The 26,691-nt window shown below is 42.2% G+C and overlaps 1 protein-coding gene across 8 annotated transcripts in view; it reads left to right on the top strand.

Annotated features, from left to right (window-relative positions):
• sox5 (SRY-box transcription factor 5) overlaps positions 1 to 26,691 on the top strand; it is a 109,654-nt gene that overhangs the window by 63,241 nt on the left and 19,722 nt on the right. For 6 of the 8 annotated variants that reach the window (XM_028020793.1, XM_028020795.1, XM_028020794.1 and 3 more), the window contains 4 exons: positions 991 to 1,059; positions 9,868 to 9,994; positions 14,401 to 14,477; positions 23,134 to 23,298. In XM_028020793.1, the coding sequence (XP_027876594.1) occupies positions 991 to 1,059; positions 9,868 to 9,994; positions 14,401 to 14,477; positions 23,134 to 23,298 (438 nt within the window). The remainder of the gene's footprint in view (positions 1 to 990; positions 1,060 to 9,867; positions 9,995 to 14,400; positions 14,478 to 23,133; positions 23,299 to 26,691) is intronic. The other 2 variants (XM_028020792.1, XM_028020791.1) reach the window with 2 other exon arrangements.

The following is a 26,691-nucleotide window of genomic DNA, read 5'->3' as shown; positions in this document are numbered from 1 at the left end:
TAAGTGTAAAAAAATAAAATAAAATTTAGTGTGAAAGACGTTGTAGGAACCATGCAAAGAGACTTTTATTGCTGCACCTGGATATATAAACAATAGGGGCTTCATTAGAGAGTCTTCCACCAACATAAGTTAATGAAAAAATCTGACTTTATGTGCAAGTTCTTTTACACACACCCAATTCCACGTCGCGTAGAGCATTAGTGCAACTGGAGAAACACACAGGAACCAGCTGAGGGCATGTTGTATTGGAGCGGATGTAGTAAAAGCACACACACACTTCTTCCTCCCTCGCTCTCTTTCTCTCTCACACACACCCCCACACACACACATCCAGGTTTCCAGGCAAGAGTCTGTCAGGTATTTGCATAGTGAAGGGTTTCCCTTTTTTTGTTGTTGTTATTGTGCTTTTTTTTTCTTTGCTTCTGGAGAGCTTCGGTTTACAAAGAGCCACACAGAGAAACACAGCTGTAAGGACAAATCACCTGTGACAAACACAAAGCATTACAGAGCCCTGGGCTGCATCTCACAGCAGCGCACAGAATGACTGTGACAGAACAAGAATGTATGTGGAAGCTGGACTCTTTAGCACGTCCCTGTTACTGTATGTCCTGCTGGATTTTTTTTTTTTTCTCCCCTCCAGACTCTGAGCTTCTAACGTCTTAGCGGAGCTGCTTCATACAAAATTTGTAACAAAGCTTGAACAATTTGCCATAAACTTGTCTACAAAATCAAGCGTTTGTTTTTTTTTACTTTACGTGTCGCTTTCGTACCTGTACATAAAGGGCTGCATACTGCTGAGTCCGGATGAGGCGAGCTTTAATGTTTCATGAAGGGGCATCGACCCTCTGTCGTGCAACCGGCAGGCCTCAGAGACCCGCAGATGTGCCGCATCTCCCACAAGCTCTGCACGCACACACACTCGAAATATGCACGCTCTAAAAAATTTTTTTTTTAAAAAACAACATTGTAGTGTGTGTGCTCTGTTCCCAGATTGCCCGGCAACAGCAGCAGCTTCTGCAGCAGCAACACAAAATCAACCTCCTGCAGCAACAAATCCAGGTGAGGCCCGCTTGTGTGTGTGCGCCCGAGTGAGAGCGTTTGAATGTGAAAGCGTCTTTCAGTTGTGGGGTGTGTGTGTGTGTGTGTGTCAGAGTGGCCTACAAATGCAGTTTTGTGATTGTAATTGTTGCAGCTTTGCTCTGTCATCAGCACTCAGGGCCTGAATCAACATTGACTTTTATAGCAGCTCCGATGTACACAACTTGTGCAATCACCTAAAACTGGCCTGTGCACCGTGATGGATTACAGCTAATGTTTTAGCAAGCATAAAGCTGTGCATTCTGAGTCAGTCGGCCGAGTGCATAAATGAGTGCCTTGCATCAAGTGATGAAACAAAGTCTTCTCAGTGCTGAAAAAAGAGGGTCCTACCAGGTGCCTTTATGAATAGTCACTTATAGTTTTAATTTCTGTGGAGGAATAACCTAATTATGTCTCAGAAGAATTTGGGCTGCGTTGGCAGAAAAAAAAAGATGACTAAAAAACAACAAAAGAAGCAAGTTTCCACTTTGCAGCTGCTCTGCAGAGGTGAGGGAGGAAAAGCAAGTGTTCATGCTGTTCTCCTCTGAGGGGAGAGGTGGCACAGACTGGCCAACTTTTTATGAAATATAACTTTTTAAGTGATAGATTTTTGAAAACGGATGAGTAAAGTTGAAAATAATGAGCAACTCGGCGCCTCGTTTCTGTTAAACAGGGGAAGCATAAGCATGTCGGTGTTTAATAGATCGCAGTGACCCCTTGAACTTTTTCACATTTTGCCACATTATGACTACAACTTTGTTTTCCATTAGGATTTTATGTGCTAACCCAACTCAGAGTGCATAGCTGTGCAGCAGAAGTAAAAGAAGTTTGTGGTTGTAAAGCATAAGGGTGTCAATACATTTCCAACATTTTTTAGTATTGGAAATTTTTCCATTTTTATTTAGCCTTGTCCTGATTCTGAGAGATACTTTCAGTCTCCAACAGACAGGACACATTTTTTCCCATTATTATCGTAACACGTCCAGGTGGAACTCCTTTAATCCCAAACTCAGAATGCAAACTCAATTTCCAGTTATTCAGCGCATATTTGAAACGTCCAAATCTAATCATGACCAGTATGAAGAAGAACCTTAAATAGACTCACAGAGTTACTCGTCCTTTTCAATGTGAATCTTTGTCTCCTGCTTGAGAAAGGGGCGGGTATATATCTGAGCCTTTAAAAATAGAAGTATTGTACTTTAGGGTGCTACACTGGAGCCTCTATTTTGGTCCAGGTGGCTTGGAACGAAGAGCCTGGGACTTTATAAAGGCAGATGACACTGAATTTTAAGCTGAGAAAGCGGGGCTTTGTACCATAAAGAGACACTCTGTCCAAGATGGAGCGCACACACGCGCATTCTCCTTCCCCCAAGAGTATAGCCATACACAGTTTGTGTGACAAGAGACCTTGTGAGTGCATGTGCGTTGGACGTTTGTCTGTCCATGATTCCGTGCAAAGCAGTTTATTTGCTTTGTGCAAGTTAAAGTCGGCATTGTTCACGTTTTGTCTCTTTTGACAAAAAAAAAAGAGAGCACATGTTTGTTTCTTAGGGTTTCTCTGTGCCTTCTTGATGCTTTCATTTCTTCACGAGTGTGTGTGTGTGTGCGTTCTGCTGCAGCTGTGTGTGTGTTAAGCTATAAACACGTCCACTCATGATTCACTCCCTCACGACCCCGCCGAGACAAAGCTCTCTTTTCCCATGACTTTGCAACCTTTTCCCAAACAAGCGTCTCTCCATTGAACGCGCTCAACAATAGTTTCTCACAAGCAGGGGCAGCTGTAGGCAGCCTCGTTAAGAGAGGGACACAATCAACAGGGGCTCATCACAGGAGCTCTGAAATCGCACATTTTCACATGAATATCACATAAACACACACGCGCGGGGCAAAAACGTAAAATATTGGGCATCGCTTGCTGGCGCGCACGTAGTCGGGGTAGAGTCGATGATCAAACACACACTCATCATCAAAGACTTGGTCGAGAAATGCACTGCTTAATCATTCATGAAGAGATTGTCCGCACAATCCCACAATACAATGGCCTGCCAGAGCGAGGGCACCAGGTTCAGTGTGTTGGGGGGCGTGGGTGCGTGTGTGTGCGTGCGTGCGTGTGTGTTTTGTGCCAGCACGATAAGCCCCTTGTGATTGCGTTTCCCCCTAACGAGACTGAGTTCAGCTGTCCCTCCGTTCGCGCGCCTTCGTCTGTGTGCGTCCCGTCCTTGGCTTTGTTGGGCTCGAATCCCCCAAAGGCCCGTGAAGAATGCTTTCAACCGTCCACTCGGAAGAGGTGATGAAACGAAGCGAATTACAACGCTCATGAAAAAGAGAAGAGAGTGACACACATCCTTCATGTATGGAGGACAAATTATTTATTGTCCTTCTATTGGGTTTCCTATTTTTTCTCGCCTTGAAACCCCAAAAGACGTTTGCCGTATTTAGGCCAAAGGCGCTCTCGGAATTGGCATGAAGAGGAAGTCATGATAGCAGCCCACGCTATCGATGTACAGCATCAACATTCGACAGTCATTCTAACTGATTATACAATGTCTTTTAAATTTAGTAATTACGTTTTTAGCTTTTGACAGGTGTGAACCACAACCTTCTGTGTGTTTTATTGGGATTTTGTGGTGAAACCATTCTGCTTTGGCACTGATTTTCTGTAGCACAGTAGCAGAGAGGAAAGCTGGTTAAAGGATTGCTTCTCGTCGCAGTTGCGTGATGAAAATAGCGTCATTATTTCCTTTATGTCGCCAGCCCCAACGACTCAACTTCCAGAAGCCAGTTCTTCAGCCAGAGAGCAGGATGGATAGTTTTGAGAAGCAATTGTCCGAGACGGTGAAGAAGTACGTAGCGTCAGACAAAAACACTGAACTCCTTACATCCAGTTCTCGTCCAGTGCAGTGGGCAAACATCCCAAATACACATTCTGTTCTTTCTTTTTTCCGATAAATTAAAAAAAATAAAATGAGAAGTTGCATCTCTTCGATCATTAATTCCTACAAACTTATGAACCTGTAAAGGTCATTTGTTTGACAGGAACTGGTGGACCTTGAAGGATGTGTACAAAATCATACAGTCCAAAACCACTTGACCATGCGTCCAACCCGCTCCCTTTAGGGTTAATGAGACAGTAAATGGAGCTAAAGTCAAGGCAATTCTGAAAGAAAACTTGTTAGAGGCTGCAAAAGCTTTCTACAATACAGCCAGAGCTACAGTCGAATGGTTTTGGTCAAGATATAGTTGTGTGTTGGAATGGCCAAAAGAAACCATCATTTTTAAGCCGACTAGACCACTAAGCCTGACCTGAAATCTAAACGTAGCATAAGCCGTGAGTCCTCTAAAAAACATTTTACTTTCTAGTTGCAGATGAAAGAAAACTGACCTTCACTTTCTACATTTAATCCTGATGTGCAGCTCTCGTGCTAATATAAGAAATCCCAACACAGGCGTGTGAATTATGTAGAAACAAAAAAACCAAAAAAAAAAACACGTTCCCTCGCACATTACCTCCCGCTAGGGGCCATCTTGTTAAGCTGGAAGAGGTGAGCACATTTTCTTCGAGCTCCCTTTACTTTCCGTCTCGTTCTAATTAAAACGACTTGTCCACGAGGCCCCCACCTGCAGCTGGCCAGGACGGCGGCTGCGGCCGTGCGGGGAAGCGCGACAGGGATGAAAGGAGCTCACCTGCCGAGCGGCTCCGGGGCTTACCTTGGGAGCGAGCGCACATGTTCAGAGAACAGCAGCGCACACAGACATTGTGTTCTGAAACAAGAGGGACGAGCGAATAAGAAAGTGTCGGCCCTAATGAGTCCAAAGCCAGTCAACCAAAACACACCGGCACAGTCCAACGTACTCTGCGTGCCGCCTTTCATCTCATCAAGATTCGCCGTCGCTGTAGGTTCCATATCAGTGAATGAGAGGAGATTCAGAACAAAGTGAAAACCACTTGATGCTTTGACTGGTTTAAGAAGGGTCAGAACCGCAGAGGACAGTCGCTAACAAGCTTGTTATCAACCTTGGTGGCAACTCTTCAGATCATGTCGGAAGGAGGGGGAAAAAGGAGAAAGAGCCTCGTGTCGCCCACAAAAACACAGCGAGTACCTCTGTTTCCCTTACATACCTGCACCTAGCCCAATTGGCTGTGTAATTGTTTAATCACAACCATTACACAGCAGCCCGAGTAATTTGTGCTTTCCATTCACACTGTATGACTCTGTGTCCGTGCGCGGGCACACACACCCGTCCCACTGAGAGTCTGCCACCCTTTCAAAGCCTGAAAAACACACTCTGGTCTGTGGATCCTTTGCCATGTGAGCGTTATTTCCTCTTGAACCGGGCCCCGGCATTCACAGGGGACCGGCCTAATAGCGCCGTCCATAGAAAGTTAATGGACTAATATTAAACAGCGACCATATCTCCGCTTCTCTTTCTCTCTGCCCAAATTAATTATTGGTTCTATTGCTCGTATGTCACCTCTTCCGCAATAGGTCAACCAGGTCTTGCATTAATTGCCGTAACATATGGTCGCCAACAGATTTTAGCTGTGGGACTCACACTTTAGCGGGGGCTATTTTTTCGTGCGCTCATATGCGAGCCATATTGTGCGGCGCTGGCAGCTATTGTTCGGCGCATTAACTTCATAGAGCTAATTACTCCCCAATAATAACTTTACCTTGGAGTTTTTTTTTAGCATACTGCGTGCCAACCAACCTGTTTCGCACCCCATATGTTAATTAGCGGCCACATCTTCATTATGCCGCAGCGGCGCTTTAAGTTCAAGCTGTGCCGCCTGGCGCGTGGTGAACGCAGCCTCAGCTCGCTGACAATTATCCAACTCCTGCTCCCCTCTCTGAGTCTTCCTCACGCTCCTTCTGCCTATCTTGTTCATTCTGTTGTTTCTATCTGCTGCTTGTTTTTTTTTTTTACAAAAAAAAAAAAGAAAATCCTGAGAATTTGTCTTGCCAGGGTGAATTCTCTCTTCCCGTCCTCTTTGACCCTGTGAAAGTTCTCAAGATAAAGTCTCACACTTGTTCCTCGTGTATATTTGTGATTTTTCTCCTCCCCACTTCCCTCTTTTAACTCGGAGTGGCTTTCCTTTGTTATCTTTTGGGCTATCGCTGATTAGAGGAATTTTGCAGATGAGTCGCAGTCTTGTTTGCTGCAGGTTTCTCTCTCGGACGTGGAAGAGCGTGCGGAGCTTCTTATTCTCCACGTCAGCAGACTACAGAAGCAGCAGTGTGATCTTTTGTCAGTGTGTACTGTAGGTTTTCATGTTCGCTCTGGGCCTGATGAGAAAGAAAAGCTGAGGAGAGCATTATTCCCCAAAGTGCCCACTGTTTCAGATCTCTCTTCCTTTATGTAAAAAATCTAGAAATTGTCTCATAGATCTGGTCTCTCTTTGTTCCTTTCAACGTTATTTTTCTTTTCTTTCAGTCAATTCATCTTTATCTCTGATTCCCGTTCTCTAGTTTACAGAGAACGTCATAAACTTTAAAAGTTTATGATGATCACAAAACTCACATGCAAAAGCTTCCAGCTCATCTTAAGGTATTACATTATTATGGGCCGGTTATGAGGAGACCTTGTTTCCCTTTTGGATGAAATGGAAACAGAAACTTGGATATCAGGGCAAATGGAACTGAACACATTGTAAATATATATCTACCTCTTGGACGTTTTCATCTTTTATCACATTATGAACACAAACATCAACATACTTTATTTGATATTCAACTGCAAACCTACCAAGACATGGTTGTCTCATTGAACTGGCATTCTGGGCAAGGAGATCATTAGTTTGAGAAGCAGGAAAAGTGCTAATGCTAACGGTGTGTTGGAAAACCAAGAGTCAGACTCGGAGCCAATCGGAGAGGATGATTTTTCTGAACAAGAAGTTGATCAGGTTGATTTATTCCTGTTCTTCAACTTCACAGGGATGCACTATAATCTCCTCCCCACTATTCCATATTATTATTAATGGTAAATTTCGCTGAGTGTATCTAAAATATTTGAAAGAAAATAAGAAAATACAAGTTGGAGAGCTGAAATACCAAAGCACAACGCTACTTGACATGCTATTGGCTGGAGTTTCCAAAGCAGCCAATCCGGAAGCAACATTTATTTTCCTTGGCGCTGATTAGCTGTACTCCCCAGAGCGGCGATAAGGAAGACTGTAGATGTTAGGGATGACGAGTCAGATGATGATGTAATTTTTATTCCCAACATATATTTCAAAAAATGCCAGAGAAAAATATAAAAGAATAATCTAAGAAAAATAAAAATAGGAATTAAAACCAAACATAAACTAAGACTTCCATATTCAGGCAAAAAGGAGTATGAAGAGGCCAATGCTTATTTAACCCAGCTGACTCATCCAGTCTGTACACAGTGTCAGCTTTGCAGTGCACTAAAGCAGAAACTCTTGCATGTTGGTGTATATTTTAGGTTCTTCCATGACCTGCGTTTTCTGCTTTCCATGCGAGTGCCGCCCCTTTCATACCCAACATGCATCTGTTCCAGTAAGCATGGTGGTGCTGCTCATCAGCTCCACAGCTGTTGCAGAAATATCTGCAACATATGGACAAGAGTGTTTCACTAGAAACCTTCCCCGGTGTTGTTCTATATCTGCTTTGCTGCTTTTGTGTCTCTTTCTTGTCCTTTTGTTGCTCTCCCCCCCCAGCCTGTTTTTTTATATATATATATATATATATATATATATATATATTGTGGAGACTTGAATATGTTATGCAACAGTTCTGTAGGCTGATTAATGTCTGCCCATTGTGTGCAGGCTTTTTGTTACGAGATCAAAAGAGAAGAAAAGATAAGAGAAGAGAGAAGCCTTGGATGCTTTGAAGGGTTTTCTATGATAATTTCAATTGCGGAAAGAAAGAAGCAAAGCCTCGTGCGCGCGCGCTCTGACATCTCACGCTCCATACGCACGTCTCAAACTTATCGTCCTGCTTTTCCCTCTCCTCCCTTTGGTACGATACAGTTTAGCTAGCCAGCCTTGCTGCTCCAGCATATGTCCAATTAGGCCTGAAAGGCAAAGCAGAACAGTTCTGTCTGTGATTCGTCCCCGCGGGGGTCCTGTCCGCTGCCTGATCGCGTGGCGCGCAGGCGGCGCGGCGGTTTATGGTTAACCCAAAAAAGAAAAACGGTGGAGTAATTATTGTTTTTGGTGTAAGAGAAGAAGGCGGGGGTAGGGAAGTTGCTTGAAGAGAGCGCCGTTCCCCCTGCGCTGTGATAGTTTGATTACAGTGCTGCCTGCGGTCGCATGCCAACACGTAGGAGCAGCAGGAGAGGATGGCAGGGTGGTGGTGGCTGAGGGGGGTGTACTTACTGAACACTGTAAAAGCGCTGTAAACCACTTCAAGTGCTGAGATATTACCTGATTGTACCGTGGCACCACCAGCACCACCTTCCTGACGATTGTGCTGCCGTTTCCGTCGTTCCAGATCAATTTTCCACATCAGACAGCTTTTACCTGCCCATTATCCTATTCAGCCATTACCTCTCTGGCCTCCTGGCAAAATAAAAGCGACAGAATAGAGGAAGGGAGGGAGATGAGCTGCGAAGAGGGAAGAGCGCTTACAAGCCAGAAACATGCAGGTCAAAGGCTTTAAGGGTTGGATTTCATGGGGTATTTTACCAGTTTGTCACTTTTACCTCCACAAAACCTCTCCTGGTGCTGCTGTACGTTTAAATAAAGAGAAAAAAGTATAGATGTAGTGTGTAGGATAAGTGGTGAAACTGAAGGACCTGCTTCTACTTCTCATTTATTTCAGTACAGTGTAGGCGAGCGTTGTATTGTTGCCATCCCGAAAGATTCAACAGCAAAACCGGTGGCCTCGCTCCGACTTCTGCATCACACCAGCTCTCATGTAGAGAAGATCCATTTCATATCCACCTTCCTCCTTTCTCTTCCCCACTTTCCCTCTCATCCTTAGCTGTCACTCAGTCCATCACATGCGAGTCTTTGTGTGTTGTTTTTGGCAGAACGCTGTTTAGTGCAACCATCTGTCTCCTCCTCCTCTCTCTCTCTCCTGCCGTCTCTGCCAAAGTCACCCAACGGAGGAGACTTTTTTCTTTCTTTCTCTTCCTGCGTCTCCTTTTCAAATCCTGGAAATCTTATGAAGTCGTATGGCACTCTGCCGACGGGCGCGCGCAGAGGGTTGGGTTAGCGAGCTTTTTGGTTCGGTGCGGAGAGAAGAGAGAGAACATTATCTTCCAAATAAGAGTAAAAGCCCAGCTGTTGTTACAGTTTAGTGAACTGTCCTTGTGGCTTGAAGTGATGGGATGGCAGGTCTTTTTTAGTTTCTTTCTGCAGTTTCTAATGTATTTGTGAGGTAAAACGAAATCTGCTAGACATAAAACAAATAAACATTTCAAATATGGAATACAATTAAACATAAAAAAGACCAGTTTTTTTGTTGTTGTTTATTTTTCTTTGCTCACTTGGTTGGTCTGGTTTCTTGATTGTGTCAGAGGTGATTTGCTTGACAGGAACAGGCAAATGGGATGTTCTGTTTCATAATTAAAACAAGAATAACCCAGGTCTTTTTAAGGCAACAAAGTATACAAGCTGCGACAATATTATAGATAAAAATGTCAAGAAAAACCCATCAATGTTCTTTTCAGAGACAACATCCAGTTTTTAAGCTAGGTAATGTGCTTCCTGACTTTGTACATGCACGCTAATGTTTCTGTTTTTCTTCCCACCTCTTTATTCGTATCTCCCATCCCTTCTTACCACTTTTACCCACCAACCTCTTCTCCCTCCTTCATCAGCAGGTCCAGGGCCAGCTCCCTCCACTGATGATTCCCGTGTTTCCTCCTGACCAGCGGACCCTGGCGGCCGCCGCAGCCCAGCAGGGCTTCCTGATGCCCCCTGGCTTCAACTACAAGCCTGGCTGCAGTGAGTGGTATCGACACTCACACACCTAAAGTTTTCTTGCACTAAGAACTTAAGTGGATTAAAAAAGAAGAATTCCAGAATTCTGGATGTTTAATCAGTCTTATCAAAAGTAGTACCACTTCTTAGTATAGTCCATGAACTTTACATAGGATCAACATCGAGGCCATTCAGGAACACAAACTTTAAATTGAATAGGAAGACCAGCTTTCCTATCTATGGTAAAGTGTTAGGCCACTGTAGATTTAGAGGGTGCCGACCAAGACAGAATTTCTTCAAGCTAAACAAATTGCTACTATAGAAAGGATTTATTATCAGATGACTCAAGTATTAAGCTGTATTTGATAGAGGTCAGGTAAGGCTTTAAACCTAAGATTATTGTAGCATCCTCGTGGTGTGAGTCTGTTTTATTGCTTGTGATACTGTCGTTGCACAAAGGGAGTAGGATAATAGAGGAGTACCTCGAAATACTCCCATCTTACCTCAAATAATCAAATGACAGGTGGTTGAAACTTTGACCAAACTGGGTGTTTGGTCACAAACACACATGAAAAGTGGCTGGTTCCTGGAATGACCTCAACCCTGTTGGACATGTCTGGACTTTCCTTAAAGCCTGGTGCCAAGAAGTCAACTAATTTAGGCAAACCATTTCATATCTGATTGAAAAACGGGCAAATTGTTTGCTGTACCATCATGCCATCCCAGAAAAAGAAGGTCTTGAATGAATATGCTATCCAGGCCGGTGAGGAGCGTTTGTAACTCTGACTGCATGTGGAGTCAGGAAGAGAGGCAACCTTCAGAGAAAATAACTTTCATGTTTCAGTTGTTGTCCACCAAGAAAGGTAGAAGCTGAGCGTTCTCCCACATGACGAGTCTGGTTGCTTCCCCAAAGGCAAGCTTGCCCTTACAACAACATCTCCCTCCTAATAGAAAAACCAGTCCAAATACAGCCTTCCTGTTTACACTCAGTATCTCTCCCGCTTTCACTCAGTCCTTTTGGCTCCTTCCTTTTGTCTTGTCTATTTTTTGACATATAAAAGCAACAAAATGAAGGCGTTCTGCAGGACTTTTTTTTTTCTTTTCTCTTGGCCATTACACTCCGGCTGTGTGGCAATGTGTTGTTTACCATGATAGCAAGAGAGACAGAGACAGAGAGAAAGAGACTGTTGCTTGCCAGGGGATGCTGGGAATAAATGCACAGTGGGGGGGGTTAGCAGAAGGGGGGTAAGGGGGTGGTAATGTGACCTGCCCCAGGTTCTCCTCACATTAACACGGGACGCAGCCAAAACACGTTTCCAACTCAGCCCACATGCACTAGCGCTCACGCAGACACACTCGCGTCTCAAACACAGATAGAGACGATGAAATTTATCGAAAGAAACTTCCACAATAGCGCACAAGAACACAGACTGGTGAACCACCGGAATACCCGCCCCAAACCCCACCCCACTTAGAGTTTCACAGCTTCCTAAACAAGTCCACTCCATTTTAATTAGTGCCATCTTCACCCACACCCACGGCCCACGTAAATACCCTAACAAGTAGTGGGCCTGTCTTTTCGCTGCCTCAGCCAACTCCAACCGGACTGGCACACTGTCGCAGGCCAAGCCGCCCCTGAGAAAACTCTCTGGCAACTTTGGAAGTTGTTGTGAAGCGATGCGGTTTGGTGCGGCAAGCTCTAAATAGGACATGTGTAGCATTGTGCTCTGACATATTCTCATGGCGCTGCTGAAGATATGAATAGATATTGTGTGTGCAGTACGGACTTCTAAGCACGGCTCGGCTTGTTTGGACAGCATCAAACACGACTTTCTTTGACTAAAACTGAAAAGGGACATGCAGAATTCATACAGTCGCATTTTCAAATGGATTTGATTTAAATGTCTTGACATTTTAACACCTTAGTCATTAAATGATTACTTTATACAATGAGACAGTGAAAATCTTTTTCGCCCTGCGAACAAGGCAGAATCGATCTTACGATTAGATTTTGTAACACGAAGTCAGATTAATACAACACTGCAGATCAGGGCAAACAATTAAACAGCTGTAGTGATGGTGATAATGAGCCTCAGATATTAATACAAATGAAAAATGATCCAGTCAGTTTCTGCAGTTTATGCCCATGTCTTCACACACAATGAAGACTAAAGTAGCAAAGTTTGAAATAAAACAACAAAATCTCCAAAGGTCTCAATTGGAGATCTGAACAGTGTTTCCATAACAACTGTTAGATGCCTTTTTCATGCCAATCGAATGTTTGGAAGAAAGGATTTTCTGTCCCACCATCATAAATGTAAACAGATACAGTTCAGTAATCTCTGCCAGGACTTTAACTGTATCCACGTTCTTTGCTGTAGATAAAACTAAGATAATTCCCAGAAAACATTCAAATTGATTTGTCGTTAAAAAAAGCAAAATATTCTCAAATCAAAAGTTTACCAATTATATAAAATGTTTCCTGCACCTAAAATAATATATGATGTTTCTGTTGAAGCGTGTTCAGAAGCTTTGTGCAAAGGTTTGGTGAGGAATTTGGGAACCACTTTCCTAAAAGCCTCTCTTGACGATCAAACCGGACTTGGCGACATGTGCTCTTAACGATTTTTCCTACATCTCAAACTGTGTGAAACATGACACCAGGTCGAGACGGACCGTCCCTGCTTTATTTCTCCCTCTTCGCTCCATTCATCTTCGTCTTTCGTCTGGTTGTCGGTGAGAAATCTCAGCCTGGTTCGCCTCTGTCCCCGAGCCAAGAGCAACATGTTTGCTTTTCCCTGTCCCTCTCCCTTTTGTTACAGCGACCCCCAGGAGGAGCATAAATATCCACTGGTCTCATGTTTGCTTAGGAAGCAAGTAGAAAAGACCAATCTCCTAGAATACACAGTCCTGAAATAATTTGTTAATCCCTCCTGCCCTCTCCCCATTGGAAACAAGAATGTCTCGGTTTCGCTTTTCGTTGTTTTTCGTCTCTAAAGAGATGGGAAAATATGTTGCAAGGAGAGTCTGGCTTATGCCACGCTAGGATGCACGCAAACACATACAGATTTACATACACACAGTGCTAGAGCCAAGAGGCTGACCCCTGCTCTGAAGGTTCAAGCCAGAGATGCAAGTTCAAGCCCAGAGAACATTCTCAAGTTTTCTCCGCGAAGACTGAAGTTTTCCTGGATGAAATAAAGCCTGACCTCCTCCGTGTAGTGCACTGTGGTTAGCTGGTATTTTTAAACGCAGATTAGAGCAGTATGTTTATACAATATGATCATAATTAAACAATATCCTTTCCACATTCTCCCCTCCTCATCTCTGACCTCTTTGTTCCCCCGTCTCTGCCTCTCAAAGTAATTACAGCCTATCTTGCACCTACTAACTAATAACACGACTCATCCTTTTCCTTCCATGCTGTCGTCAGTTCACTCCTATTATGTCTGTTTCATACATCTATTTTTTCATTTGTTCTTCCTGGAAGAGGGGAAATGCTTAGATTATTAAGAAGAAGAAGAAGACGACGAAGACTAATGAAAAGCGAAAGATGACAACAGGAGGAAACAAGAGGACGAGCCACCTGAAGCAGAACAAACAGCCGAGGGTAGAAAATGGAGGAGGGGGGAAGAGCAGCAATTGGTGTTCACGGCTCTTAATTACGGCGCTGGGGCTGGCTTTATCAGAATCCCCTCACCTCGCTGCTCTTTGTCAGGGGGTATTAAGGAGGAGGACACACAATCAGGCTTTTCATTAGGGCCATACCGGCAGGGCACACAAAAGAGGGCTTTAACAGCTGCAGAGGGACTCAGGTGGTAGGAGGGGGAAGAGGAGCGAGGGATGAAGGTGGGACGAGTACAATAAAATGATGCACAAAAACAGCGGGGGGCATTAAGGGAGTAAAACAAGATTATTAGGGTTGGGCTTTTATCGTTTATAGTGATTAGAGTTTTGATTTATCGCTGTCACAATAAATTCCAATTAATGATGCTGAAAATTCCCCAAAACTGTCCATATTGTCAGGATTGATATCGATTTCCTCTGCTGTTTATTCAATAAATATCAATAAATTAGAAAATACAGTTACAGTGCGCAGTTTAGTGATACAAATCACACTTTTCTTACGTGACTGGTGTCCTAAGCGAACATATTATAAACAGGATTGTTTTTCAAGAGCATTATTTGTGTTTTTTAGAGGCTGTAACTGCTGTGACACACACTATACACTTAGGAATGATGTAATAAATAGTTCTTATTGTTACTTTTACTCTTATTACAACAGTACAGACAAATGTCATGAGAAAACTTAAAAGTCCACACAAGGATAAACACTGAAACTAAGGTTCAACCGGTGCGTGAAACACACCTTAATGATGTTTTAATGCAAGGCTGCAAAGTAAAAAAATATCTATATTTGTTTTCCTCAGGTGACCCCTACCCTCTCCAGCTCATCCCCACAACAATGGCCGCCGCCACGCCCGGCCTGGGGCCCCTGCAGCTACAAGTAAGTCTGCATCGCCCACTAAAATACGCCAGAGGGCAAGCATGCAACTCGAATCAAACGACTTTTACACTCTCAAGAAAACACTTTTCAGTCCCCCCCCCCTCTCTTCCTTGATGAATGCGGTCATTGTGAATAAATTCCTAAAGCCCGGCAGCGTTCACACAACATACTGCTGCTCCGCGCACAGCCGCAAGCAGAGTGGCGGGCAGGAGGGGACGCACAGCTGTCACTTTCAGCCAGAGTGTTGGACATCAGAGAGAGAGAGAGAGACAGCCGCAACGTGATCTCCATGATCAGACATGAAAAATCACACGGATCTGACAAATGCAACCTTAGCCTTCGGCTTTTACTGAGATAAAAAGGGAATGAGATCGATGTTGTCCAGTAGAGTGGCTGACAGGGGTCAGCACACGTAGGGCAGAGTTATTCAGATCAACCATATTGATTAATCTAGACTTTTCCCTCTCCGGTCACAGCAAACATTTAACTTCAACTTGTCTCGAAATTGGCTTTGAATCTAGGAAGACAGAAACTTTCGTGAGAGAATAGTAGAGCTGTATTTAACTTAATTAGAAGATGTAGGTGAAATAATGTAGCAATCATTTTCTTAATCAATAGAGAATAAAATGATTTTCGACACCATTATTCAGAGATATGTTATTAGAGAAAGAGCACATTTATTGCTTAGCAGTTCAGCGAAGGTCAGTAAAAATATATTAAAATAAACTCTAGTAAGAGTTCATCAAAATCACTTCTGGGGTCCCTCAAGTTTCTGTCGTCGGTCCTAAATTATTTATACTGTACAGTAATGAAATCTGAACTGTTTCATTTTTGTTTTATTTGCATATAAAACTAATTTATGCTGCTCTGGAAAATACATAGAAGGAAGAAAAGAAAACGGGACAAACTTTCTTCAAAATGCTGAAAAATCTTTTATTTGCAGTTATTGTTAAAATATAGGTGAATTTATATGTCTACATATAAAAACACAGTCTTCAAAATATTTACAGCTATCTGCATGCTGACAGCAGCCAGTTTAGGTCAAAACAGCAAAGGCAGGGGTGCAAAGGGAAACCATGGAAAGAGTCAACTGCTATCCCACTTAGAAGCAGGATGACTGTGTGTTTGGTCCGTTTTCAAGCAGATCACACAGTTTCACCACAATTCTCACGGGCTCTGTGGCCCTCCTCTCTCAGAGGCTAACAGCCTGTACGGGTGTCCCATCAGCTGCCTTTCTAAAACGCGTTAATCTCCGGTATTGGGCTCGTCACCTCTGCCTCCTTGATGTGAATAATTATTAAATGTAACACACGTGCACGCACTGATGTCTGGCTCTGTGCAGCTGTTTTGACACACGCAGGTTGTCAAGTACATTAACACGTCTTTTTGCTGACCGCAAACACACACACACACACACCCACAGAGAATGACTGGAGAATACGGGTTAAGGGGTTAGACACAGTGCGCGCGTAATACATTTGCACCTGTCAGCCAAACGTGCCGCCCAATATGCTAGACACTACAGGGAGAACGCAATAGCTGTGTAACTCTATCATGGAGAACAGGCCCCGCTGTCAACACTGATTTCATTATTACTCGCGTGTGTGTGTATGTGTGTAGCTGGAGAATAATGTTCTCTGTCTGCGCTTCAATTTAGCTGTCCATGTGTTCGCTTAAAATCAGCTCAACAGCTTTGTCCACCTTAGTTTGTTTTGGGGTTTTTTCTACGAGTTTTGAGAGGTTAAAAAACACACAACTAGTAGAAAAACAAATCATCTCAGTAACAGATTTTGTCCTCACACTGACAGAGTCGCCTGATGAGATTAAGGCTTCGTCAGAGAGGAACAGATTTGCCCAGGCTAACACGAGTGCAGATGTCTCAGCGTGGATGGATTTCCTTCGGGGCTGTCATGGCGCCCTCATTTGATAAGGAGGTGTTTCTGTTGCCGAGACGAGACGCGGCGATAACCTTAGTGCTTCCGCAGAGAGAGGAGACACACACACACACATCTGACACACTGCGTCACAAAGGCACCGACAAAAACAAGCTAAAAGTGCCTGGTTAGCATGCAGAGACATAGTGATTACATATGCTAATATTCTAATTGCTACAATGATTTGAGTACTGTCACCACAATGCTAACACTAATGTGAAGGCAATATGAAGCTGGTGTAATCGCACTATTGAAGGGCATCCTAGACCCCTACTGACACAATATAAGATCTGAAGCAGTTGGAAGCACCCTGCTGTCGACAACAAAGGGCTGCCAACTGTTTCCATTTCTGCTAATTCTTAATTAACCTTTATGTTAGGAAGGGAGAAAAATAGGTAAAAAGCAAATAAGGGCCACTAAGCAAGCAGAGTTAACCTTTTAAGACCAAAACATTTCAAAATTTCCTTTTATTTCCATCAGGCCAGACAGGGCAAACCTTAGACTTCTCACTCTCGTCCGTTGGATATCTTTCTGAAACAAAACTGTAAATGATCTCCGAGTCATAAGTCATGATCTATAAGTCAGTAGGGCAGACGTTGAAGATCAACATAGATGTTGTCTACAGTATAGTTGCACCCAACTGAATGTTTGCTGTATGTGCTTGGAAACTATAAAGATATGTTGTTGTTTAAGAGGCTGCAGTGACACTTACTTAGACGAATTATGTAAATTGTTATTTAAATCTCCATTTTAATTATGCTATCTGTCTATATTTTTTTTTTCCTCCAACAAATGTTTGCTGACGGTAAAAATCCTGCTAGGTAATGAAGTATGGATTTCCACTGCAGAATTTTAGAAAACATTTTTAAAACCATGGTAAAGACTACTTTGTAGGGGTGACCATTTATAGTATCGTTTATCATTTATCGTGATAATTTATTTTTTCCAATTTAAAAAAAAGTAAATTCCAATTGATGTTGTTTAAAATTCCCAGAAATTGTCTGTATTCTCTCTTTTATTTTTTCCACCATTTGTTCAATGAGTATCGATACATTTGAAGTTACGATTAAATATCCGTTAATGTGTGCAGCTTTGTGATATAAATCACACTTCTTTATATGTGACTGGTGTCATAAAGCAGCCTAATACAAATGGGAATGTTTGTCAAGAGCAGTTTTGTGTTAGTGGGGTTGTAATTACAGTGACACAGTCACAACCGTACAGTTACCTCAAATAAATAGTTCTTATCGTCACATTTATCGCTATCACAATAGTACCACAAAATATGATGATAAAACTTTAAGTCCATATTGCAAATCCCTTCTACTTTGTCTACATTTAGGTTTATTACACCAGTGGAGGTGGAAAAATCTAGCAGATGAACTGGCATGGAAAAAACCACATTGTATGAACAACTTTTCATAGATGGCTGTGGCTCTCTTCACAAACAGCTGCTGCGGGTTTTATTGTTATTTCCATAATGTTGCTCTCAAGTGAACTGATGCATACTCTAGATAAGAGGCGAGGAGTCATGCTTAGAAACATGGCTTTTGACCCGATGACACTCCATAGCAAGTGTATACATGGGATAAAAGACAACCAAGAGGAGATCTCTCAAAAGCCCCGTGATAAGTGCATTTCTTAGAGAAAATGTTTTAATCTCTGTGATTTAATGCTCTTTCTGTCATCTTCTTTTCTAACAGCCTCCATAGAAATGTGCAGACTAGCTCTTCCAGTCAATAGTGGCTTAACACAGAATCCTCTACAGAAGGTTTTTAAGGCAATGGAGGCTTTGGAGTGTGTAAGGTTGGCATTTAGCATCTTAATCTGAGAGATGAGTGGGACATTGTGCATTAGAGCATATTAATCTGACTCCCTATTGACCCTTCATACATTGATACAGTTATCATTCACATCAAACAAATGGCGAAAGACAGACTGGGGGAATGTTGATAATAATGCCGTAAAGGATGAACATCCAGAGGATCAGATGGAGGGAGGAACTGATAAAAAAAAGGGTGGAGAAGGAAGTAGGTGGATGTGTGAGAGGAAGAAAATGTGTGTGTGCATGTGTGTTATAAAGAGGGTCAACAGCGTGGGTCAGGCATCATATGGAGAGGCAGATGTTGGAACATATTGTCCTGGATTATCGCACTGTACTCCGGAGACATAGATGGACGAACAACGGGTAGACAGATAGAGGAGAGGAGGAGGAGGAGGGGGAAGAAAAAGGAGGAACAGATGAGAGGAGGTAGAGGAGAAATCAATGGAGTAGCTTGTCTCTGTACAAAAACCTTATCTGGGAAGAAGCGGAGTAACAGCAAAGCAGTTTTCCTGGACATGGGAATTCTGTCTGTGTTGGTATCTCTCCTACCGGAGGTGATAATTGATTCCAAGAAATATTCGTGCTAAGCTGGGATAAGTGAAGGAATCAATCAAGGCTGTACAGATAGCTGGTATGCTAGCAAGGGTCTGTTTTTGTGGACAGATTCTTAAGTTTTCTATCACAACTTTGATACCAAATCAAACTCTTAACACAGCTTAATTCTTTCGTTGTATTATGTGTGAACAAAAAGCCTTTGAGCTTCTTATTTAGATTAGTGAACAAACAATACCATAAAGGCAGCAGAAAACAGCAGACAGGTCGAGGATAAAGCTATGGAGAAGTTTGAAGCAAGTTAACGTTTCTATGGCAACTGTAGAGGAGCTACGGATATCCACAGCTCAGGTATGGACAGGATGGGAAGAAGGATGCAAGTAAAGGCTCGAGACTGTGGCAGAGGATTGACTAAACATGTAGCTAGAGCTCTATGAAGTTGTAATCTTGAGTTAGAACGGCCTAATCAAAGTAAGGACCTAAATTCATCCAAGAATCTGTTGCAAGACTTAAAATTAGTTTTAAATTGGCAATAATCTGGCTGGTAAAGCTGGTGAACAAATCTTTTAAAAAAAATCTAAAATGTTGAATTACTATTTTTAAAAAAGCACTGTGTCCAAGCTTTAAAAAGAAATGGAGAGTTATTTAAAAAATGATCATTTTTTTGTTTGTTTTATTGCTACTTGAAGTCTATAAATGCTGACTTTGTTGTCTCTTAAAGTACCAGAACATTTCGTCATCACTGGAAGAAATGCACAGTGGTGGAGGAGAATCCATTCAGATCCATACAAACTCCCCTTGTGTCCATGTAAACAATACGCATTGCTAGCTAGCTCAGTGAGGATCAAGTGAGTTTGTAATCTCTCTAAAGCTGCAGATTATTGACAATGACTCAAATACACACACACACACACTGACTGCAACAAGATACACACTGCACAGAGTCAATAGCGCTAATACCAAACAGTCACCCTATGTCTTGAGTTTGGGATCTCCAATAGCCTCACATTGTCCATCAGTAGGGCTCCAGCAGTACATGCTACACACACACAGTGTGTCAGCGAGGGCAAGAAGCACTCACTGACCACTAAACATGTTACCACGAGCTTACACAAACATATGCAGATGTTGCTGGACTCACATTAGGGGATTAAGGACAGAAGGAGCGAGAAGCAGGTCTTAATGGACACACACGCCCACACACACAGAAAGCGCAGCAGTATGCCTGGCCAGAGAGTGACATTTTAAATTTCTTGGTCTCATCCAGCAACCTCGATTGAATTTTCTCCCCCTCTCACTCTTTGTTTGTGTGTCTGTGTGTGTGTGTGTTCACTCCTCCAGTCACCCCAGGGGGCTTTGCGCTGTCACTTCCTGTTTGTTGACATGCATGTCGTCGTGGCGACGCTCTGGGCACGCTCCGCAGTGCCGCTGCCCTCTGCACCATGTGTGTGTACATGTGTGCAGTCAAACGGGTGTGTGTGTCATTTCTCGCCGGCCCATTGAGCAGCCTTTGAGTGACGCGGGCCTGGCCTTGTAATGGAACTCGATTCAGTCCACAAATAAAGAGGCCTTTGAACCACTGGTCCGAATATGGCAGAAAACACACACACACACACACACCAAGATGCACAAATTCATACACACCCGCCTGTGTTGCACAGGCTGGAGGAGTTTGGCTAGTGGTGAGGGGAGTTCATGCTTGGTTGCACCTCCACCCTCCCACCCACCACCTCTCCTCCACCTCTTTTCCAGGAGCTACAGTGCAGCTAATTGAAGAGAAATGAGGGAGCAAGTAGCTGATCAGATCTCAGCTAGCTGGCCTCCACATCCAGTGATTCATGACGGATCTGCTGGCTTACAAAACACCGCACCTTATAATGTACATGCTACCTTGGTAAAGACACCGAGAAATAAACACGTGGAGTAATTTAAGTGTGCATTCCAACCAGTCCTGTTGGGTCTGCTTTAATCAAGCTCTGGTTCATTTGGGGAGGTGTGAATGCACAACTGAACTCTGTTGCGGATGCGGACCAAAAGAGCAAACTCTGGTCTGCCTAAAAACCTATGACTCGGCTCAGTTAAAGTAAACTCTGGTGCAGTTTGAATGCATGTGGTGCAGTTTGAATGCAGTTTGACCGCTCCAAAAGTCAGAAGTGGACCATAGCGCAGGGCATTCTGGGTAAATACAACCAAACAAATGCATGAGTCTAGCATTAACGGCTTGACCTACCTCATTTTTGTTTACATTTGGTGAAGAAGAAAGTTGCGCTCATGTCTTCTTCGGATGTTTTCATGTAGTTTCCTTCGGTAGTTCTTGGTGCAGCACCACCACAGGCAACTGGTTGATCAGGTTTTTAAATTAGTTTGGTTCATTTGGCAGTGGGAAGGTGAACCACTCCAGCTGGAACAAATGTTGCAACTTTGGACCTGCATCAAACTGAGTCTGCTGGACTATCAGGTGTGAAAACCTCCTCAGACTGAATAAATTACAAGAATTAATCCTAAATTTCAAATATTTATTTATTATTAACAAGTAGAGCCACTGGTTAATAATAAATGGGTCAGTTGTTATCATACCTATAGTTGATCACTGTTTGTCACTCTATCAAGCCTTTTCTAACCTTGCACAGAACAAAATAAGTTCTAAAAGTATCTGTGACTCGCGCAGATATCGTAGCGGGTCACTATCGGTATCAGACAATTCTCAAATATGCGATATGTGTATCGTATCGAAAGTGAAAAAGTTGCATCAGGACACCCCTAGTGATACGTTACAGCAAAAACAGATGATGTTGAGATATATGTTGTAAACTTTTCAGGAAATTCTTTTTAAAAAAAACATCTAAATCCTTTAAAAAGTACACACACAAATGTGAAGAAACTTTTTTCTTTTGGCATAAACTCAGTTTCACAATTCAGTAGTTTTCAAGTGCAAAGTTTCAAGGTATTCGTCAGGGCTAACCAGAGATGTGATTCTTCCTTCAGTAAATAATTGATTTCGCTGGAATGACTGGTATCCTTTCTTTAAAAAAAAAATAAACTAAAGTAGAAATTCAGCAAGAGGAATAGAAAAGGGAGGCAATTGTAAAAGAAAACGTGTTTCTGTTGTACTACTGGAGTATTTATTATTGCAGCCACTTGTGATGGACGTAGATTCCTCCCTGAAAGTATGCCTTTGTTTCTTTCCAGAGATTAATCTCTTTATTTGAGATAGCAGAGGAGAGCAGGAGATAACATGGCTGTCAGCAGCGATACAGAAAGAGGTACAAGCAGACAGAAAAGCATGATGAAGAGAAGAAAATAGCGGTGACAGCATCTCTTCCTTGTCCATTTGCATAAACCAGCCTTTGTTTGACGCCGGTGGCCGGCAGCCAAGCGCCAACAGAAGGACGGAAGTTAAACTCAGAAAAAGAAAAACGGTGATCTTCATCCAGAAAATTATTCCACAAGAAATAAATAACAATTATAACTATTCAAAAAAAAAAAACCAACACATCAGTGACTTCTCTCTAAACTAAGCATTCTGTTGCTCCTCAGAGGGAGGAATAACAATTCGGAGGAACGCAAGACGACACGGCGTCTGGGAGATTTGTATTAGAGCACATGAAAGCAGCTGAGCTTTGCAGGATGGGTTTGATTGAGACAGAAAGGAACACTGAAGCGTTTTCCAAGTTGTGATCATTTTAGTGTGTGTGGGGGGTGTGTGTGTGTGTGTGTTGCCTCGAGGGAAAAAAACAAAACAAGTGAATTTACCAACACAGCATCCTGCAGCATAATGCCTTAAATTAATTAGAAACTAATTAAATACAAAAAAATAAGACTCGGAAAGCTGCGTTTTTGTTTCCTCCACAACAGTTTATTCAATTAATTTATCTTTATTGAACTACATTGCAGCTCTTATTGTAACTAAGCTAAGAGACACATTTCTCTCTTTTCTCTGTATCATCATAATTTTTTTTTCCCACCTTGTGCCAGAGCCGGGCTCTCCGGCATGACCTCGATAGCCAGAATGTTTGCCTTTCTCCCACGATGCACCTGGAGGGGACATGCCCATCTCTAGGCCTGTCAGAGAGGCTGTTAGCGCTTCTCCCATGGGTTGAGGGAGGGATTTGAGGGGGGTGACAGTAAAAATGTCCCTCTGTCACACAAACAGAGGCCGGGCCACTAATGGCCTCCTCTTCTGGAGCTTTTTAGTTGCCTTCTTCCTTTTTTTGTGTGTGTGTGCTCTTAAGTATTCATTTATTCATGTCATCCTTTTCTTTCCTCCCCCTCCCGTAACCTCGCTCCTCTTCCTTTCTTCTTACTGTCCACTCCTTCAAACCCGCCCCCCTCTCTGACCTGGCAGCAGTTGTACGCAGCTCAGCTGGCGGCCATGCAGGTCTCCCCGGGGACGAAGCAGCACGGTGGCAGCCTCGCGCCCCAAGCCAACCTGGGCGCTCACTCCCCACCCACCAACTCACATCCACAGGGCGACAAGAACCGCAGCTCCCCACCTTCAAACAAAAACAAGGTAAGATGGGTAAAAAAAAAAAAAACTAAACTCAAAAGGCCTTGTGTTTGCGCTTGTGGATGTGCATGTTACTGTACTCAACACACAACAAGAACCCATCTGCAAGATTACATGTCATGTATTTCTATATGTTATATAACTTAGGGCAGAGCTGAGTGTATCGCTGCACCTCAGCCTGAACACACAGTAACCCCCCATGCTATGAAGACGCTTCTATTTCAGATAATAGTTAAAGTAACACACATTTAAGACCTTTTAAGACCGTTATGAATGGAATTTAAGACCTGCACCTCCACAGAAATGTATAAACGTTGTATAAAAGCAAGTGGCAAAAATAAATGCAAAAAAGCTAGTTAATTAGCTTGGGTGTATTAGTAGCTAGTTAGCGGTAGCCTCACAATAAAGATATCTCTGTGTGCGACTCAAACTTTTGCCTGACAGAAGAGTTGTGCGAGAAAAAAAAAGAGAAAGAACATACAAGATTAAATAGTCCCGTCAAGACAAACTTTAAGACCTGGTATCATTATTAAAGGTCACTTATTTTAGCTGAGCTTGAGGCATTTTAAGGCCCTAATTTTAAATTTTAAGGCTGAAAGGAAGATGGATGAAAATGATATAGATTAGCACTGCAAAAACACAAAATCTTACCAAGTATTTTTGGTTTAGTGTCTAGTGGAAATATCTTAGTACAGTTGAAATAAGACAAAATTAACTTACTAGTAACTTTTCAGCAACATATAGAAGCTTGTTTTAAGTTAATAATTCCTTAATATTGATGAAAAAGTACCAGTTCGACTGAGATTTCACTTATAACAAAATTTTTCCCATAAGTAAAATAATCTGACAGTTGAACTTGTTCTTTTTTTATTAATATCAAGGGATTATTTAATTAAAATAAGCTCTTACATGTTGTTGAAAAGTTACTTGTAAATTAGTTTAGTTGTATTTCAAACGTACCAAGATATTTGCACTAGAAACTAGACCAAAAATACTTAGTAAGATTTTGTATTTTTGCAGTCTAGCAACATGGATTAATTAATTTAATTTTAAATAAAGGTAATTGTACAAAAGAACACCTAAAGGCACATGAAATATGCTTTCATGTGTTAAACCTGGGACATAAAGTGTAAGCTGTAGTTGGATACATGACTGCCTTTGCTCTCGTTGACATAATTTACCAGCATCTTCAAAAACGACTTTCTAGTCCCAAACGAACATTAAAAGTAACTAAAATCAGGATTCATTCCTATAATGTACGATTAAAATATGTCTTACCAAAAGTAATTTTCAAAATGTACGTTTTTTGAGATTAACAACCAACTTTTTGTTTGTGGTCACAATGAATTCTCTGTTGACTTTGTGTAAACAGTGAAGGTCCTTCCTTCTTTTTCTGAGTTTTCCTCAGATAAACTTGCTCCCCGACGATTCTCAGTCACTTCATGTCTACAAATCAAATAGAGTAACTTCATCCCAGACCCCCCAGCTGGTGTCCCATCGCGGTCCATTTGGGGGGATCTGTTGGAGTTTGTGTCGTTTTCTTGGCTGACTGCCTGATCGGTGTGATGAGAGTGAAGCCTCGTGTCCATCCAGGTGGAATCCTATGAATATCTGGTCGGCCTCCTGCACAATCGCACAAACACGCTCCCTGGTGCTCGCATGACCTCTGGTCAGTCAGGCAAACACGCACAAGGACGTTCGTACAAGAAAGTTTAGCTCGTCTTTTTCTACTTTTTCCTCTCCAGTTTCCAGATTCCTGATCAATGTTCCATTGTTTCCTTTCTCAGCAAATTGATCTATGACTTTGTTCCCTGCAGCCTCAACTACCGACGCACTCCCTATATCTCCATCACACACACACACACAACCACCATACCCCGCTGTCACACACACACTTATTACCATATATATAGAGTCAGGCTGGCAGTGAAAGTCATGGCCTGTGGTGGAGGAAGACCAGGGAGTTGTAATGGCTGGCTGGTGAGCAGACCAGACTGGACCCTGACAGCCTATTTACCAACGTTTTAGATCAATTTTAAAGACATTCACCTTTTTTTTTTGGCTTAGACTGACCTCCTCAATGCTTCCTCAAAAACTTTTCCTCTTTGTCACCATGTCTTCAGTCAAGTGACATGTATATTTCATTGGTGTCCTCCCCATGCGGGCTCTATGTCAGGGCTCCAGTCATTTAGAAACTCAGTGGCTGGCTCTGCTCACAGCTGTTTGGACTCAGGCACACACCGCTTAAGTGCTTTACCCTCGGGTGAGACACAGACACACACACACAGGTGTGGAGCACTACACACACACATACACCCTCTGTGCTTAAATCACTGCAGACTGCATAAAGCTTTCTTATACGCAAGAGTGGATGTGGAGATGCAGGCATGCATACACACACGCACACACACAATGGAGGTCAAAATGATGCGCCATATGTAGCGCTTTAGCTGACATGCAGCACAATCACACACATGCAAGAGTGTGATGGTTGGTAATAGCTTATTGTTTCAATACAATCCAACTATATTGAGAAGATTTTCTGGTGTTTTAATATTGTTTAAGAAGATTTAAGATGTTAAAAACAACATCTGTAATATCTTAAAATTAAAGGCATCTTAATTTTTGTTTATCAAACAGAAAAATATATAATGAAAATATAATAAAAACAATATTAAATCCTAGGTTGAAACAGTCATTCATCCAGCGGCCCGCCGTGTTTTTGAGTTAAAAAATGTTTAAAGTTGACAGGAAATTTGAAAATATCACTTGATAATTATGTGTTATTGGAAGATTGGAAGATTAATATCTGAAACACCAACTATAAACTCTTAAAAAATGCAAACATTTAAAAATATACTTATTTATTTAAAAAAATATTTAAATAAATAAGCAATGCTAAGCCTGGTGGGGCACAAGTAAAGCCTGGTACCCCGCCAGGCTTATAATAGACTAGGGGAAATCTTGAAATCTGTAAAAATACTAAATATATGGTACATTCTTTAAAATGCCAACACGAAAAGCAGTTAAAGAGGCAAATTTTGATGTGTTTTCAAAAAGTGTTAATTGATACAAACTGAGTTTTATCTGCAGCAGTCTGGAATCGTGTATATCTAAAACAAACTGCTAACACAACTAAAGGGCTCTAAGACAAAGTGGAACAGAGTTCAGAAATATTTTAAAATCCACTTAATGCGCAACAGGAAGCTACTAGACTGCTGCTGATTCCAGATTTAATTTAATTAAAGTTCTCAAATGTTTCTGAATAGATGGAAGTAATTCTAAGTTGCGGCAAAAAATCTGTATTGTTTGTTTTAAATCTGTTTTATTTATGACATATTATAAGACTAAAATTAGCTTCAACAATATTATCTTGCTTAATAGATAAAGTCAAAC

This window comes from Xiphophorus couchianus, chromosome 6 (assembly GCF_001444195.1).
Source record: "Xiphophorus couchianus chromosome 6, X_couchianus-1.0, whole genome shotgun sequence".
In the NCBI taxonomy this organism is placed as follows: Eukaryota; Metazoa; Chordata; class Actinopteri; order Cyprinodontiformes; family Poeciliidae; genus Xiphophorus; species Xiphophorus couchianus.
This window is presented reverse-complemented; position numbering and strand designations above follow the sequence as displayed.